The 15607-nt window shown below is 59.5% G+C and overlaps 2 protein-coding genes across 4 annotated transcripts in view; one reads left to right on the forward strand and one right to left on the reverse strand.

The window, feature by feature from the left end:
- On the forward strand, positions 1-9303 carry ADISSP (adipose secreted signaling protein). 2 transcript variants are annotated; one of them, XM_058803100.1, is made up of 6 exons: positions 1-8; positions 1260-1340; positions 4008-4162; positions 5831-5969; positions 8214-8330; positions 9003-9303. In XM_058803100.1, the coding sequence occupies exons 2-6, from the start codon at positions 1322-1324 to the stop codon at positions 9101-9103; spliced, it is 531 nt and encodes a 176-aa protein (XP_058659083.1). In that variant the 5' UTR covers positions 1-8; positions 1260-1321; the 3' UTR covers positions 9104-9303. The 2 variants fall into 2 exon arrangements, with proteins under 2 accessions (XP_058659083.1, XP_058659082.1); XM_058803099.1 differs by lacking the exon at positions 1-8 and having other exon boundaries at positions 391-1340.
- Positions 9160-15607, reverse strand: part of HSPA12B (heat shock protein family A (Hsp70) member 12B) — a 20291-nt gene continuing 13843 nt past the window's right edge. For both annotated transcript variants that reach the window (XM_058803096.1, XM_058803097.1), the window contains 5 exons: positions 15282-15368; positions 14848-14952; positions 13374-13632; positions 13095-13198; positions 9160-12310 (listed from right to left, as the gene is read on the reverse strand). In XM_058803096.1, the coding sequence (XP_058659079.1) occupies positions 11670-12310; positions 13095-13198; positions 13374-13632; positions 14848-14952; positions 15282-15368 (1196 nt within the window). In that variant the 3' untranslated portion in view covers positions 9160-11669. The remainder of the gene's footprint in view (positions 12311-13094; positions 13199-13373; positions 13633-14847; positions 14953-15281; positions 15369-15607) is intronic.

A 15607-nucleotide genomic window follows, 5' to 3' on the forward strand; every position in this document is an offset into this window, starting at 1 on the left:
GCGGCGGGGTGAGCGGGGCGCGGCGACACCGGGGAGACACCGGGGGACATTGCGGGGCACCGGGGGCACCCGAGGGGCGGCAGAGGCACCGGGGCAGCCCCGAGGAGGGGCCGAGGGCCGCGGGGGATGGCGGAAGGGAAACGGCGCCGGGAAAGGGGGGTGGGGACAACCGCGGCCGCGCTGTCCCCTCCTGGGGGCATGCCACCCCCATGCTGAGCTTGGGGACGCTTTTCCTTCACCCCCCACCCAGCATGGCTTGGAGCGCCCCCAAATCCCTGGATTTCCCCCGCGGGAGAGGCTTCCGCCTTTTATTCCAGCCCGGTTTTCTTTTATCCCGTTTTTATCCCGAATTTTTGGGGTTTTTTCTCCCCCATGGAATTCCCGGCGTTTTGGGGTTTCCCCTTTTCCCAATCCCTGCCGGCATTCCCGCTCCCATGGGGCGATCCCAAAAGGAGGAGGAGGAGGAGGTTTGACCCTCCGATTCCATCCCGGGCATGTTTTTATTTATTTATTTTTTGGGGAGATGTCACATCCCGAATTCCCGGCTAGCGGTGGCGTCTCCGCGTGTTTATCCCGGGAAAAACCATTTGGGAAAAGCTCCAAGTTTGGGATCCGATCTCCCTTTTATCCCGGGAAAAGAGATTTGGGAAAAGCTCCAAATTTGGGATCTGATCTCCCATTTATCCCATTTAGGAAAAGGCTCCAAGTTTGAGATCTGATCCCTCGTTTATCCCGGAAAAAATGATTTGGGAAAGGCTCCAAGTTTGGGATCTGATCTCCCTTTTAATACGGGAAAAATAATCTGGGAAAAGCTCCAAGTTTGGGGTCTGATCTTCCGTTTATCCCATTTGGGAAAGGGCTCCAAATTTGGGATCTGATCCCCTATTTATCCCGGGAAAAACCATTTGGGAAAAGCTCCAAGTCTGGGATCTGATCTCTCATTTATCCCATTTGGGAAAGGGCTCCAAGTTTGAGATCAGCGCTGGGAATCTGGGGAAAAAATCCCAAACCTCGGAGATTTTTTCAGGGGGAAAAAAGAGGGAAACTGAGGCACGCTCGGGGGAGGGAATTCCCTAATTCCCGCTTTTCCTGGAGCTTTGGGATCAGGGAATGCCCATTCCAGGCCCTGCTGGAATGGGGCCACCTTAGGGCCACCTCGGGGCCATCTCGGGGCCACCACTGTCCCCGCAATGGGATGGGAATATGGGACGGGACCGGCGCCTTCCCATTCCCACCCCATTCCCGCCCCATTCCCGCAGAATTCCCGGACGATGCCCCCCGGCCGCTGAACTTGGGGACAGCGACATCGCCGGAGGGACAGATGGCGACAGCCGGCAAGGGTGAGTTCCCGCGTCCCCTCACTGTCCTCGCATCCTGGGGTTTGGGGTTTTCCCGGAGCTTTTGGGGTCTCTCTGTGCCCATCCCGGGATTTGAGGGACCCCAAAAGCGCTTTGGGGTAAGAGAAATCCCGAGGAATCTTTGTGGGATTCTGCTCCGGGGATTTCCCTGGGAATGGGGCCAGGGGTGGCTCCTTCCCTGTGGGATAAGGCTAGGAGAGGCCCAGGAGATTCCCAGGAAAAAAAGGGTTGGGGACATCCTGGGGGAGACCCTGAGACCCCCAGGGGGACGCGGTGACCCCGAGGGTCCAGCAGGTTCTGATCCCAGAAATCCCAAATCCGGGGATTCCCTGCTCCCAGAAATCCCAGATCCCATAAATGACAGATCCAAGGAATTCCCTGCTCCCAGAAATGCCCGGTCCCACAAATCCCAGATCCATGGATTTGCTGCTCCCAGAAATCCCTGATCCCATAAATCCCAGATCCCACAAATCCCAGATCCAAGGGATTCCCTGATCCCATAAATCCCAGATCCTACATATCCCTGATCCAGTGGATTCCCTGCTCCCAGAAATCCCATATCCCATAAATTCCAGATCCTGTAAGGCCCAGATCCAAGGGAATCCCTGATCCCATAAACACTTGAACCAGCAGATTCCCTGATCCTGCAAATCCCAGATCCCAGAAATCCCAAATCCATGGGAATCCTGGATCCCACAAATCCCAGATCCAATGGATTCCCTGATCCCACAAACCCCAAATCCAAGGGATTCCCTAATCCCCTAAATCCCAGATCCCACAAATCCCTGATCCAGGGTATTCCCTGCTCCCAGAAATCCCAAATCCAAGCGAATCCCAGATTCCATTAATCCCCAGTCCAGCGGATTCCCTAATCCCCTAAATCCCAGATCCCATAAACCCAGATCCAAGGGAATCCCTGATCCCACAAATCCCAGATATCCCATAAATCCCCGATCCAGCGGATCCCCCACTGCCACCCCTGCCAGTCCCTGCTGTCCCCTCCCGAGGCCACCCCGAATCCCGGGACACCCCAAATCCCGGGACACCCCAATTCCCGCCTTTCTCCCACTCCAATCCCAGTGTCCCCAGAGTCCCCGTGCCCGGGAGGGGGCAGCCAAACGTCCCCAAGTGCCACCAGGGTGACAAAGGGATTTGGGATCATTATTTGGGATTATCGAGGGTCGGGATTTGGGATCATTATTTGGGATTATCGAGGGTCGGGATTTGGGATTCGGGATTTGGGATCCGCTCGGATCCTTCGGGATCGCCACCTAGGAGGGTCCCCCGCGTGTGTCCCCGCGCTGTCACCGTGTCCCTCGCTGTCCCCCCCGGACAATGGCGGGGCCCTAAGCCCGGCTCATTAAAGCCCGGCTCATTAAAGCCCGGCTCATTAAAGACCGGGGTTCCCGGCGCTGCCAGCACAAAGAGCCCTTTCTTCAGGCGACAAGGGAGGCGACAATCTGCTGCTGGCGTTGGTGACAATCTGCTGCCAGCTGGGAGCAGCGGGAGGAGGAGGAGAAGGAGGAGGAGGAGGAGGAGGAGGAGGAGGAGGAAGGGGCGGATTTTCCATGGAAGCGGCGCACGTGGAAAATCCCACGGGATTTGGGCCTCCCCCGTGGGGACAGCGCTGTCCCCAAGCTGGTGGCAGGGCCGCGGCGCTGCCGTGTGGCCTGTCCTGCTGGCCTTGTCACAGCCGTGTCACCTCCCCGGTGTCACCTCCCCTGTGTCACCTTCCCTTCCCACGGCACCGCGCAGCCCGGGCAGGGAGCAGAGTCTGCGGAGCCTGGGGACACTTGGGGACACTTGGGGACCTTCTGGTCCTCGGAGGGGAGCTGGCTATGCTCACTTGTCACCTGTGTCCCTCTGTCCCTGTGTCACTTGTCCCAAGGACATCACAGGAGTGAGCGTAGTCTGCCGAGCCTGGGGACACCTGGGGACACTTGGGGACACTTGGGGACCTTCTGGACATCAGTTGGTGGCCGGTCCCTGCTCAGATGGGAGCTGGCTGTGGACACTTGTCACCTGTGTCCCTGTGTCACTTGTCCTAAGGACAGCACATGAGGGAGAAGAGTCTGCCAAGACTGGGGACACCTGGGGACACTTTGGCATGCTTGGGGACCCTCTGGACATCAGCTGGTGGCCTTTTCCTGCTCAGAGGGGAGCTGGCTGTGCTCACTTGTCACCTGTGTCCCTCTGTCCCTGTGTCACTTGTCCTGAGGACATCACAGGAGGGAGCGGAGTCTGCTGAGCTTGGGAACACATGGCAGATGCTCGGGGACACTTGGGGACCCTCTGGGCATGGGCTGGTGGCACTTCCACACTCTCCCCCCTTCTCACCTGTTCCCCATGTCCCCATGTCCCCAGCCTGTGTCACTTGTCCCAAGGACATCACAGGAGGGAGAGGAGTCTGCTGAGCCTGGGGATGCTTGGGGACACTTGGGGACACTTGGGGACCCTCTCGGCATGTCCCGGTGGCCTTTCCCTGCTCGGAGAGGAGCTGGCTGTTCCCCCAGGTCCCCACAGGTGACACAGGCAGGGTGTGACAGGGAAGCCTCTCCTGGTGCCACCACGCTCCGTCCCCAAGGCGAGGCCACCTCCCCTTGGGGACGGGGCTGTGACACGGGCCCTTTGTCCCTTTGTCACCCGCAGGCAGCAAGGGGAAGGGGCCAGCAGTGCGCTTCACCCCCGAGGGGACGCAGGGCCAGCAGCAGGAGGGGACACAGGGCCACGTGCACTTCCAGGAGCAGCTGCACGACTCGGCCGTGATGGTGACACAGGACAAGGACGGCCACTTCCTGGTCAAGGTGGGGGACAGGGGGACAGTGGGGGGGTGTCACCATCCCCTGGGGACTCGGGGGCTCCCAAATCCCGAAAATTCCCGGATTTTGAGGCGTCCCCACCCCAGAATTCCGTGTCATTCCTTAGCGCTGCTCCCGAGGGCACCAACTCCGGATTGTCCCCCAAACCCAGCGCCACACTTGGGTGGCTTTGGGGACACAGGGGACACATGGCACTGTCCTCTCTGCCGTGTTTTGGGGACGTTGAGTCCGCTCTGAATCCCATCAGGGCCATTCCCTGTTATCCCGGTTATCCCGTGGGTGTCACAGCTCCGGGGGCGGCGCCAGGGGAGGGGACAGGAGCCACCCGCGGTGCCACCAACGTGTGGCACCTGCAGCTGCCACCAGCGGCGCTGAGTCACAGCCTCGTGGCCGGAATTCCATCCCAAATCCCCAAATCCGGCGCTGCCGCCGCGGGCGGCCCCTGTTTGTGTTCCCACCGCATGACAATGAGGGGGTGGCAGTGCCACCCACGGGGACACGGGGACACGGGGAGGGGACGCTGCTGGCATTGGGATGTGCCTGGGAAAACAGATCCTGGTTGTTTTTCCGGGGTTTTAAAGGGATAAATCCCAAAATTATTGGGGGAAAAAAGAGTTTGGGGCTCATCCAGATTCCTTGGACACTCTACAGAAAAATTGGGAATTTCAGCCCAGCCGGGAATTCCTTCCCAAAATCCCGCCCCAAATGTCCCCATTCCCTGTGTCCTTGTCCCCAAATCCCCCTCCAGCTCTCCTGGAGCCCCTTCAGGCTCTGGAATTTTCTCCCTGAATCCTTTTCCAGCTCTTTGGGATGATCCCACCCCATGGGGGCATTTTGGGAATTCCAAAAATCCCGCCTCAAATGTCCCCATTCCCTTTGTCCTTGTTTTAAAGGGATAAATCCCAAAAATGATTGGGGAGGGAAAGAGCTTGGGGCTCGTCCTGATTCCTTGGACACTCCCAGGGATTGACAAAAAATTTGGGAATTTCAGCCCAGCCGGGAATTCCTTCCCAAAATCCCAGTCCAAATGTCCCCATTCCCTGTGTCCTTGTCCCAAATCCCCTTCCAGCTGTCCTGGAGCCCCTTTAGGCTCTGGAAGGTTCTCCCTGGATCCTTTTCCAGCTCTTTGGGATGGATTTTGGGAATTCCACCCTCCGCATCCTGGCCCCGGATGTTTTTTCCCTCGGGGATCGTTCCCTTCCCAAAATGGATTTTTCCAAGGCTCTGCAGGGCTCTGCTTTTTGTCATGACAGCGGAAAAATTCCATGGGCAGAGGCGCTCCTGCCTTTTCCAGGGACAGCTGGAAAACCTTTCCCTGCTCCTGTGACACCCATGGGTTCTTATTCCCAGATTTTTGTCCCAAAATTCCATATTTTTCCTGCATTTTTTGGGGACAAAATCATCCTGTTTGTTACTTTTTCTTGATTTATTTTTGAAATTATTCCTGTTATTTCCTGAATTACCTCTTATTTATTATTTCCTGATTTTTTTTTAGGGCACAAATCCTGGATTTAACATGTTTAGGATAATTCCCCCTTTCCAGGTGCTGTCCCCACCTTCCTGGGGACCCTCCATTATGCCTTGTCCCCAAAGGGGGGGTGACAATGCCACCCCAGCCCTGGTGTCACCCCCATATCCTGCTTTTTTTTCCAGGTGGGATTCCTGAAGATCCTGCACAAGTACGAGATCACCTTCGTGCTGCCCCCCGTGCCCAGCCTGGGCAAGGACATTTGTCCCCTCCCTGTCCCCAACCCCAACCTGCGCATCGTCAGTGTCACCTCCCTGCCCGAAGGTACCGTGTCCCCTCCTTGTCCCCAGCGTCCCCTCCTTGTCCCCAGTGTCCCCATCCCGTACCTGGCCCTTTCCCAAAGGGGCTGCACCCAGGAATTGTCCCCTCAGTGTCTGAGGGAGGTGACAATTCCTTGTCCTCAGGGATGTCCCTGATGTCCCCAGATTTTGTTATTTTGTTGTTGTTGGGATTTTCCTTTCCCAGGGGGGCTCCAAACCCTGACAGGGGACAGGGACAAGGATTGCTCCAAGAGGTGCCACCCTCCACTTTGGGGACAATTGGGTGCTGTCACATCCATGGGATCCCGGAGCCTGGGGACAGCTGAGCTGGGTGGCAGTTCCTTGGGGACACGGGCTCCGCTCTGAGGACACCACAGGTCCCCAAGGCCACCTCAGTCCCATCCCAGATGTCCCACAGCCAATGGATGCTGCTTCCCACATCCCTGTCCCCTCGGTGTCACCTCCCGGCAGTGGGGACAGGGCGGGAACAGAGCTGGGCTTTGGTGTCACCTCCCGGCGGTGGGGACAGGGCGGGGACAGAGCGGGGACAGAGCTGGGCTTTGGTGTCACCTCCTGGCAGTGGGGACAGTCGGGACAGGGCTGGGCTTTGGTGTCACCTCCCGGCAGTGGGGACAGGGCTGGGCTTTGGTGTCACCTCCCAGCAGTGGGGACAGGGCGGAGACAGGGCGGGGCGTTGGTGTCACCTCCCGGCAGTGGGGACAGGGCAGGGATGGGACTTTTTCCACCCACCGCTGGCTCCACCCCGAAAAAAACACTTTAGGGTTTGTTTGGAGAGTCCCACCGGGGATTGGGATCAGGATCGGGGGCAGGGGTGGGATTGGGGATCCAGGATTGGGGCTGAGATTGGAGTTGGGATCGGGACCGGGATTGGGACTGGGATCAGAGCCGGGGTTGGGTCTGGGATCAGGACTGGAATCAGGAACGGGATTGGGACTGGGATTAGAGCCAGGATTGGGGTTGGGATCAAGGCTGGAATCAGGAACGGGATTGGAGCCGAGATTGGAGCCAGAAGCCGGAATCAGGGCTGGGATTGGGACTGGGATCAGAGCTGGGATTGGGACTGGGATCAGAACCGGCGGTGGGGCTGGGATTGGGGCTGGAATCAGGACCAGGATAGGAGCCAGGAGCCAGGAGCCAGGACTGAACCAGGACTGAGGCCAGAATCAGGAGTGGGACTGAGATCAGGGTCAGGATTGGGAACAGGACAAAGACTGAGGCCAAAATAGGGACTGGGATGGGAGCCGAGATTGGGATTGGAGCTGGGATTGGGATTGGAGCTGGGATTGGGACTGGAGCCGGGATCAGGGCCAGGGCCTCTCTGGAGCAGGGGAAAGGAGCCCTGGGGAAGCCCATGAGTTGCAGGGGGGACGGGCAGGGCAGGGAGGGGACAGGGACAGGCAGGGCAGGGCAGGGAGGGGACAGGAAGGGCTCAGGCAGGGCAGGGCGGGGAGGGGACAGGAAGGTGCAGGGAGGGCAGGGAAGGGCACAGAGGGAAAGGAGGGCTCAGACAGGGCAGGGAAGTTTCAGGAAGGGCAGGGAAGGTTCAGAGAGGTGCAGACAGGGCAGGGAAGGTACAGGCAGGTAAAGGCAGGGCAGAGAATATTCAGGGAAGGGCAGGCAGGGTTAGGAGGGCACAGGCAGGACTCGGGCACTGAGGGCAGGGCAGGGGAGGGTCAAGGAGGGCAGAGAAGCATCAGGCAGGCACAGGCAGGGCGGGGAGGTTTCAGGGAGAGCAGGGAAACTTCAGGAAGGTGCAGGCAAGTTGAGGAGGGCAGGGAAGTTTCAGGGAAGTTTCAGGAAGGTGCAGGCAGGCACAGGTAGGACAGGAAAGGTTCAGGAAGGCCAGGGAAGTTTCAGGACAGGGTAAGGAGGGCACACACAGGGGTCAGGCAGGGTGACAAGGGCTCAGGCAGGCACAGGCAGGGTGAGGAGGGCACAGGTAGGACAGGAAGGGTTCAGGAAGGCCAGAGAAGTTTTAGGAAAGGGCAGGCAGGGTAAGGAGGGCACAGGCAGGGCAGGGAAGGTTCAGGAAGGTGCAGGCAGGGTGAGGAGGGCACAGGCTGGCACAGGCAGGGTGAGGAGGGTTTAGGCTGGTTTAGGCTGGCACAGGCAGGGTGGGGACGGCACAGGCAGGGTGACAAGGGCACAGACAGGGTGAGGAGGGCACGGGCAGGGTGATGAGGTCCCAGTCAGTTCTCCAGCAGCCCCTCCCTGTCCCCACATCCAGGACACAGCGTGCGCTGCGAGTACATGGCGCACAAGGAGGGCGTGCTGAAGGAGGAGCTGCTGCTGGCCGGACACAGTCCCGGCCACATCAAGGTCACCGTGCAGGCCCGGGTCATGGGTAAGGGTCCCTCCCTGTCCCCTTCCCTCCCCGCCCAGGCCCAGCCACTCTTCCCAGTTGTCCCAGTGTCCTAGTTCAAGTGTGGCGCTGTCCCAGCTCCAGGGCAGTCTTGAGGAATTGCCCAAAATGGGGGATTTCATCCCAAAAACTCCCCAGCCCAGGGGTTGAGGAGAGCCCTGGGACAGGGTGAAGGGAGGGGTTGGGGAGTGACCCCAATGTCCCTGGAGTCCCTGTTTCTGGTTGGGTCCCCCCTTTGTCCCTGGGACCCTCACCTTGTCCCTGGGATGTCCCCTGTCCCTGGGACCCTCCCTTGTCCCTGGGACCCCCACCTTGTCCCTGGGACTCCCCCGCCTTGTTCCTGGGATATCCCCTGTCCCTGGCACCCCTTTGTCATTGGGACCCCCCATCCCTGGAACCCTCCCCATAAACCCCAACACCCCCTTGTTCCCTGTATTCCCCACCCCATATCCCAGCCACCCCCAGCCCCCCGAGGTTGTCACCACCTGCTGGGCAGTAACCACAGTGGTGACACAAGGGACAACACATCCCTCACCCACCCGGCCCCAGCACTGGGAGCCTAAAACCACCCCCAAACCCCTTAAAAAAGGGACATTCCCACCCCCCACCGCCCAAAAAGAGCTGTCCCCGAGCCGTGTCCCCTGCTGTCCCCAGACCGTCACCACGGGACGCCAATGCTTCTGGACGGGGTGCGCTGCATGGGAGCCGAGCTGGAGTACGACTCAGAGCAGAGCGAGTGGCACGGCTTCGACTGACCCCAGAGCCCACCCTGGGGCACTCTAAAGTCCCCAGAGCACAGCACGGTCCCCAAAGTGGGCAGAGGGGGGGACCCCGCTCATTGCTGCTGCTGCTGCTTCGCCCTCACCCCGCAGCCCCGTGTTGGGGGTTTTGGGGGAATTGTGCCTCTTGGGGTGGGAATTTTTCCCTCTTTTCTGGGGTGGGGGAGGAATTTTGCCTGTGGAATGTGGGGCGGGAGCGGGGAGTCCCCGGTGGCTTCGGGGTTGGGGCTGTGTCCCCCTGCCGTGTCCCCCTGCCATGTCCTTGTGTTGCTGCCAGCGCCTCTTTTTGGGGGTTTTTGTTTGTTTGTTTTTCTCAGATTTTTTTCCTGTTTTTTTTCTCTGTTTTCCCATTTTTTTTCCTCATGGTACAAGGACCAGGAGCAGTTTCAGGAGGTTTTATGTGCCTACAAATATATATATATATATATGTATATAAATATAAAGATATTTTACATGCCTGGGGGAGGGGTTAAAGTACAAAATCCCACCTCGGGAAGGAGGAAAATCCCACTGGGAATGGGATGGGAGCCCAAATCCCCTCCATGACCCTGCCCAGAGGGACAGGGGACACCCCCGGGTGGACGATCCCAAACAGTCCTGGATGGGGGATGGGGAGGGGTCGTGAGGCCAATTCCAGTTAAAGGGGGGCTGGGAGAGGGTGGGGGACAGGGATTGGGGTCCCCAGGATAATGGGGGGTCTCAGTCTGGGAGGGAGTCAATGGTGCCAGGTCCTGGCATGGTCACCACAGTGACAGGAGATCTCAGCTGGAGTGGAAATCGGTGGTGGCATCTCCAGGAAGGTCTCAGTTGGACAGGAAGTCCACGGTGGCATCTCTCAAGGTCCCTCAGTTGGACAGGAAGTCCATGATGGTATCTCCAGGAAGGTCTCAGTTGGACAGGAAGTTAATGGTGGCAGGTCCTAGAAGTCCTCATGATGCTGGTGAAGTCTCAGCTGGAGATGAAGTTGATGGTGGCATTTCCCAAGGCCTCTCAGTTGGCCAGGAGGTTGATGGTGGGAGCTCCTGAGACTGTCCCCACAATGACAAGGACTCTCAGTTGGACAGGATTCAGTGGTGGCAGATCCCAGGATGGCATCAGTTGAAGATGAAGTCAGTGGTGGCATCTCCCAGTGGTCCACACAGTGGTGGTCCCAATGTCAGTTGGTGGCATCTCCAAGGAGGTCTAATTTGGACAGTGGTGGCATCTCCCAGGAGTGTCCCCACAATGACAGAGACTCTCAGTTGGAGATGAAGTCCATGGTGGCAGGTCCTGGGATTGTCCCCACAATGACAAGGACTCTCAGTTGGACAGGAAGTTGATGGTGGCATCTTCCAGGAGTGTCCCCACAATCACAGGGTTCCTCAGGTGGAGATGAAGTCCATGGTGGCATCTCCAAGAGGTTCTCAGATGGATGGGAAGTCAATGGTGGCATATTCCAGGGGTGTCCCCACAATGCCAGGGCCCCTCAGTTGGACAGGAAGTCAAGGGTGGCAGGTCCTGGGGGTGTCCCCATAATGACAGGAGGTCTCAGCTAGAGATGAATTCAATGGTGGAGTCTCCAGGAAGGTCTCAGTTGGACAGGAAGTCGATGGTGGCACATCCCAGGGGCCCCTCAGGACAGGAAATCAATGGTGGCATGTCCCAGGAGCCCCTCAATTCGATGAGAAATCGATGGTGGCACATCCTGGGTAGTCCCAGTTGAACAGGATGTTGATGGTGGCACATCCTGGGTAGTCTCAGTTGCACAGGAAGACAGTGGTGGCATATCCCACTGTCCCCTCAATTGGACAGGAAGTCAATGGTGGCACATCCTGGGTAGTCCCAGTTGGACAGGAAGTTGATGGTGGCACATCCCAGGGACCCCTCAATTGGATGAGAAGTTGATGGTGGCACGTCCTGGGTAGTCCCAGTTGCACAGGAAGTCAATGGTGGCATGTCCTGGGTAGTCTCAGATGCACAGGAAGTTGATGGTGGCACATCCCAGGGTCATCTCAATTGGACAGGAAGTTGAAGGTGGCACATCCTGGGTAGTCCCAGATGGACAGGAATTTGATGGTGGCAAATCCCAGGGGCCCCTCAGTTGAATAGGAAGTCAATGGTGGCATGTCCCAGGGGCCCCTCAACTGGACACAAAGTTGATGGCAGCACGTCCCAGGAGCCCCTCAATTGGATGGAAAGTTGATGGTGGCACATCCTGGGTAATCTCAGTTGGACGCAAAGTCAATAGTGGCATGTCCCAGGGACCCTCAGTTGGACAGGAAATCGATGGTGGCACGTCCTGGGTAGTATCAGTGGCACAGGAAGACAATGGTGTCACATCCCAGGGGCCCCACAGTTGGACACAAAGTCAATGGTGGCATGTCCCAGGGCCCCTCAGTTGGACAGGAAATCAATGGTGGCATGTCCCAGGGTCCCCTCAATTGAACAGGAAGTTGATGGTGGCACATCCCAGGGTCCCTCAGTTGGACAGGAAGTCGATGGTGGCACATCCTGGGTAGTCCCAGTTGGGCAGGAAGTCAATGGTGGCACATCCCAGGACCCCTCAGTTGGACAGGAAGTCGATGGTGGCCCTGACGCTGCGCGCCGTGCACGTGTCCAGCGCCGTCACCTTGATCTCGGTGTCCCCGAACTGCATGCTGGTGCGGATCTCGCGCCGGCCCTGCGCCGCGCCCGCGTCCCCCGCGTCCCCCAGCTCCAGGCTGATGGTGCCGCACTTCCTGACGCCGGGGTCGGTGATGTACACCACGTCATCCCTGTCACAGCAGTAGATGTTGATGATGGTCCGGCGCTGGCCGGGCCGGGCTGGGCAGTAGCTCCGCTGGACCACCTCTCCCAAGGCCACCGACTGGTCCACAGTGACGAACTTCTCGAAGATGTCAGTGCACCAGTTCTTGCCCTCCTTGACCAGCAGCTTCTCGCGCGGGTGCTTGCCCTCCACGAACTTGTTGAGGACACCCACGCCGTAGGTGAGCGGGGAGCGGCGCACCCGCACCACGCTGGGGTCGAGGCCGAAGAGCACGGCCCCCTTGAGGATGGTGAGCCCCACGTCCTGCGGGACAATGACGCGGCAGCAGTGGCCGAAGGCGGCCTGCACCGCCCGCTGCAGCATGGCCGACTCGGCAAAGCCGCCCACCAGGAACAGGAACTTGATGCCGTGGACCTCGGGTTTCTTCAGGAGGGTGTCTGGAGGGGGGGATAAAAGGGGAGGTTTGGGGTTGGGATGGGGGAGAAGGGGTGTGGGGGTGATGGGGGGGCAGGGATGAGGGGAGTCCAGGAATCGGGGAAGTTTCAGGGGTGGAAGGGGGCCAAAGGACAGGGAGGGTCCCAGGGACAAGGGGGGGTTCTAGGGACAAGAAGGGTTTTAGGGATAAAAGGTTTCCACGGACAATGGGGATTCCAGGGACAAGGGCTGGTCCTAGGGACAATGGGGTTCCAGGGATTAAAGGTTCCCAAGGACAATGGGAGATTCCAGTGATGAAGAATGTTCCAGGAATGGGGGATCCCAGGGACAAGGTGAGTTCTAGGGATGGAGTGGATTGCAGAGACAGGGGTGATTCCAGGGACAAGATGGGTTTCAGGGACAGGGAAGGTCCCAGGGGTGGAGTCCCAGGCACAGGAGGGTCCCAGGGACAGGAGCAGGGCCACAGGGACAAAGGGGATCCCAGGATGTAGGATTGTCCCAGGGATGGGGGGGGATCTCTCAGGCATGGGATGGTCCCAAGGATGGGGGGCCTCATAGGGTAAGGGATGGTCCCAGGGACAGGAATTATTCCAAGGATGAAGGAGCTCCCAGGAATAATGGGAATGATCCCAGGAATGGGGGTCTCCCACTAACAGGGCAGGTCCCAGGGATGGGGAGTGACCCCAGGGACAGGGGGTGGCACAGGGACAGGGGTTCCCCATGGATGGACAGGGGATGGCACAGGGACAAGGGTTCCCCAGGGATGGCCATGTCCCCGGGCCCCACCGATGTGCTGGATGATGTGGGTGATGGTCGGCTGGAACAGCTCATTCATGGCCTCGGGGGACATCCGCAGCATCCCTTGGGACGACCACTTCACCAGGTTCACGCTGGGGACAGACAGGGGACCCAGGGGTGACAAGGAGCTCCCGCCTAGTTCTTTCCTGTCCTCTGCCCTCCCACCCTACCCTGCCTTTCCTCCCTCTCTTGCCCTCTCCCACCCCAGTGTCACTCCCACTGTGTCCCCACGTTCCCAAGATGTCCCCAACCCGTGCCACCCCTCACTTGCTCTTGCGGAGCGCGGTCTCCACGTTGTGGCCACGGTGTTTGCGGTAGAAGTCAATGAAGGAGAAGGGCAGGGAGATGTTGAGGGGGCTGGAGCGGCTCGGGGCGGCCGCACGCTTCCGCGCCTCGAAGGCGATGGTCAGGTCCACCCAGGCCGCCGGACGCTTGGCCTTGAAGGTGGCGATGAAATCGTCCCCGAAGATGTGGCACAGCAGCTTCTCAAAGGCCAGGTCCACGCCCACGGCCCCGTAGGGACCTCCTGAGGGACAAGGGTAGGGTCAGGAGGTGGCCCCGTGGTTGCTGTGTCCCCATGGCAGCCATGTCCCCCATCACCACATTCTCCTACATCTCCGTGTCCCTATGTCCCCTACATTCCCATGTCCCTGGGCCCCCCATCCCCATGTCCCTGTGGCCGCCATGTCTGCAATCCCCATGTCCCTGTGGTCCCCATGTCTGCTGTCCCCATGTCCCTGTGGTCCCCATGTCCACCATCCCCCTATACTTGTGGTACTCACACCCCCATGTCCCCCATCCCCATTTCCCCGTGTCAGCTTGACATCCTCATGTCCCCCATCACTGTGTCCCCCATATCCTCCACATCTCCATGTCCTCCATATCCCCCATGTCCCCCCCAACACCATATCCCCACATCTCCCATGTCCCCATGTCTTCATCCCCACGTCCTTGCCTCCCCATCATGTCCCTGTGTCCCCCATCCCCATGTCCCCGTGTCTCCTATATCCCCCATCCTGATGTCCTCATGTCCCCCTTCACCACAGCCCCCATATCCCCCATGTCCCCATGTCCCCCCCAACACCATATCCCCACATCCCCCACATTCCCAAGTCCCCATGTCCTTCATCTCCATGTCCTTGTCCGCCCCATGTCCCCCATGTCCCTGTGTCACCCACATATCCATGTCCCACTTCCCCACATCCTGAGGTCCCCACACATCCCCCTGGCACCCCTACCACGGTGTCCCTGCATGCCCCATCCCGATGTCCTTGTGCCATCCAGGTCCCCATATGCCCCACACGCCCCATTCCGTTGTGCCTCTGTCCCCACCCTCCCCATCCTCTCCGCCCCACCTTGCCCCCCTAACCCAGCCATGTCCCTCCTTGTCCCCCCAGTCCGTGTCCCCTTCCCTCTGTCCCCTCTCTGTCCCTCCCGGATCCCCCTGCACTTCCCCCCATCGCCACCAGGTGGCGCCCCAGCCCCATCCATGGCCCTTCGTGGGGTTCGAGGTCCCAGCCCGGATTTGGGGTCCCAGCCCGGGTTTGGGGTCCCTGCTCGGGTTTGGGGTTCCAGTCCTGGGTTGGGGGTCCCACCCGGGTTTGGGGTCCCCGCTCCGGGTTTGGGGTCCCAGACCCAGGTTTGGGGTCCCAGCCCGGGTTTGAGGTCAGAGCCGGGGTTTGGGGTCCCGAGAGAATCCCGGAGCGGGGTTAAAAAGGATGAATAGGGATCCTCATCCCACCCGAGGCTTTGTAGAGCTCCTTCAGCGTCCCCTGCGGCTTCTCGATCTGGTGCACGGTCAGATCCACAGTCCCCCCGCCACAATCGGCCACGATGTACCTGTCACCTGCGGGGGGGGGATGGGGGGAACAGCGACAGGGTGGCGGTCCTCAGTGACCCCCGCCACACCCACCCTCGGGGACACGGGGCTGCGTTTTCCCGGGGAAAATGAAACTTTAACCAAAATATCGGGAATTGGGGCGGGCGGAGAGACGAAGAGACGGGATGGTGGCAGGGAGACCCCGCCCCTTCTGTGCGGCCAAGGGACAGACCCCAACGGTGTCACCCCCATGGCAGGAGAACCCTTGGGTGCTTGAGGGTGGCTCTGTCACCAAGGGCACATCCAGGGGGACCCCGGGATCTGGGAATCTCCCCACCCGTGTCCCCTCCTCGTACCTGCCTGCATCTCTGACCAGAGCTCGCCCACTCCCGACTCCACCAGGAAGGTGCGGCTGTGCCGCGATCGCCGGAGCTGCTCCCGGGCTGGGGGACAGAGCCAGGGGTCGGCAGCGGGGTCAGGATCCCCCTCACATCCATGGGATCCATCCCATGTCCATGGAATCCACCCCATTTCCATGAGATCCCCCCCATTTCCATGGGATCACCCCCAATTCCATGGGATCCACCCCATATCCATGGGATCACCCCCAATTCCATGGCATCCACCCCACTTCCGTGGGATCCACCCCACATCCATGGGATCCACCCCAGTTGCATGGGAT

This window comes from Ammospiza caudacuta, chromosome 4 (genome assembly GCF_027887145.1).
Source record: "Ammospiza caudacuta isolate bAmmCau1 chromosome 4, bAmmCau1.pri, whole genome shotgun sequence".
NCBI lineage: Eukaryota > Metazoa > Chordata > Aves > Passeriformes > Passerellidae > Ammospiza > Ammospiza caudacuta.

Bases quoted from the DNA above. Each gene is read 5' to 3' on its own strand.
- ADISSP (XM_058803099.1), top strand. From the start codon at position 1,196: ATGGGAATATGGGACGGGACCGGCGCCTTCCCATTCCCACCCCATTCC. The intron at 1,341-4,007 runs GTGAGTTCCCGC...TGTCACCCGCAG, and splicing joins GATGGCGACAGCCGGCAAGG to GCAGCAAGGGGAAGGGGCCA. The intron at 4,163-5,830 runs GTGGGGGACAGG...TTTTTTTTCCAG, and splicing joins ACGGCCACTTCCTGGTCAAG to GTGGGATTCCTGAAGATCCT.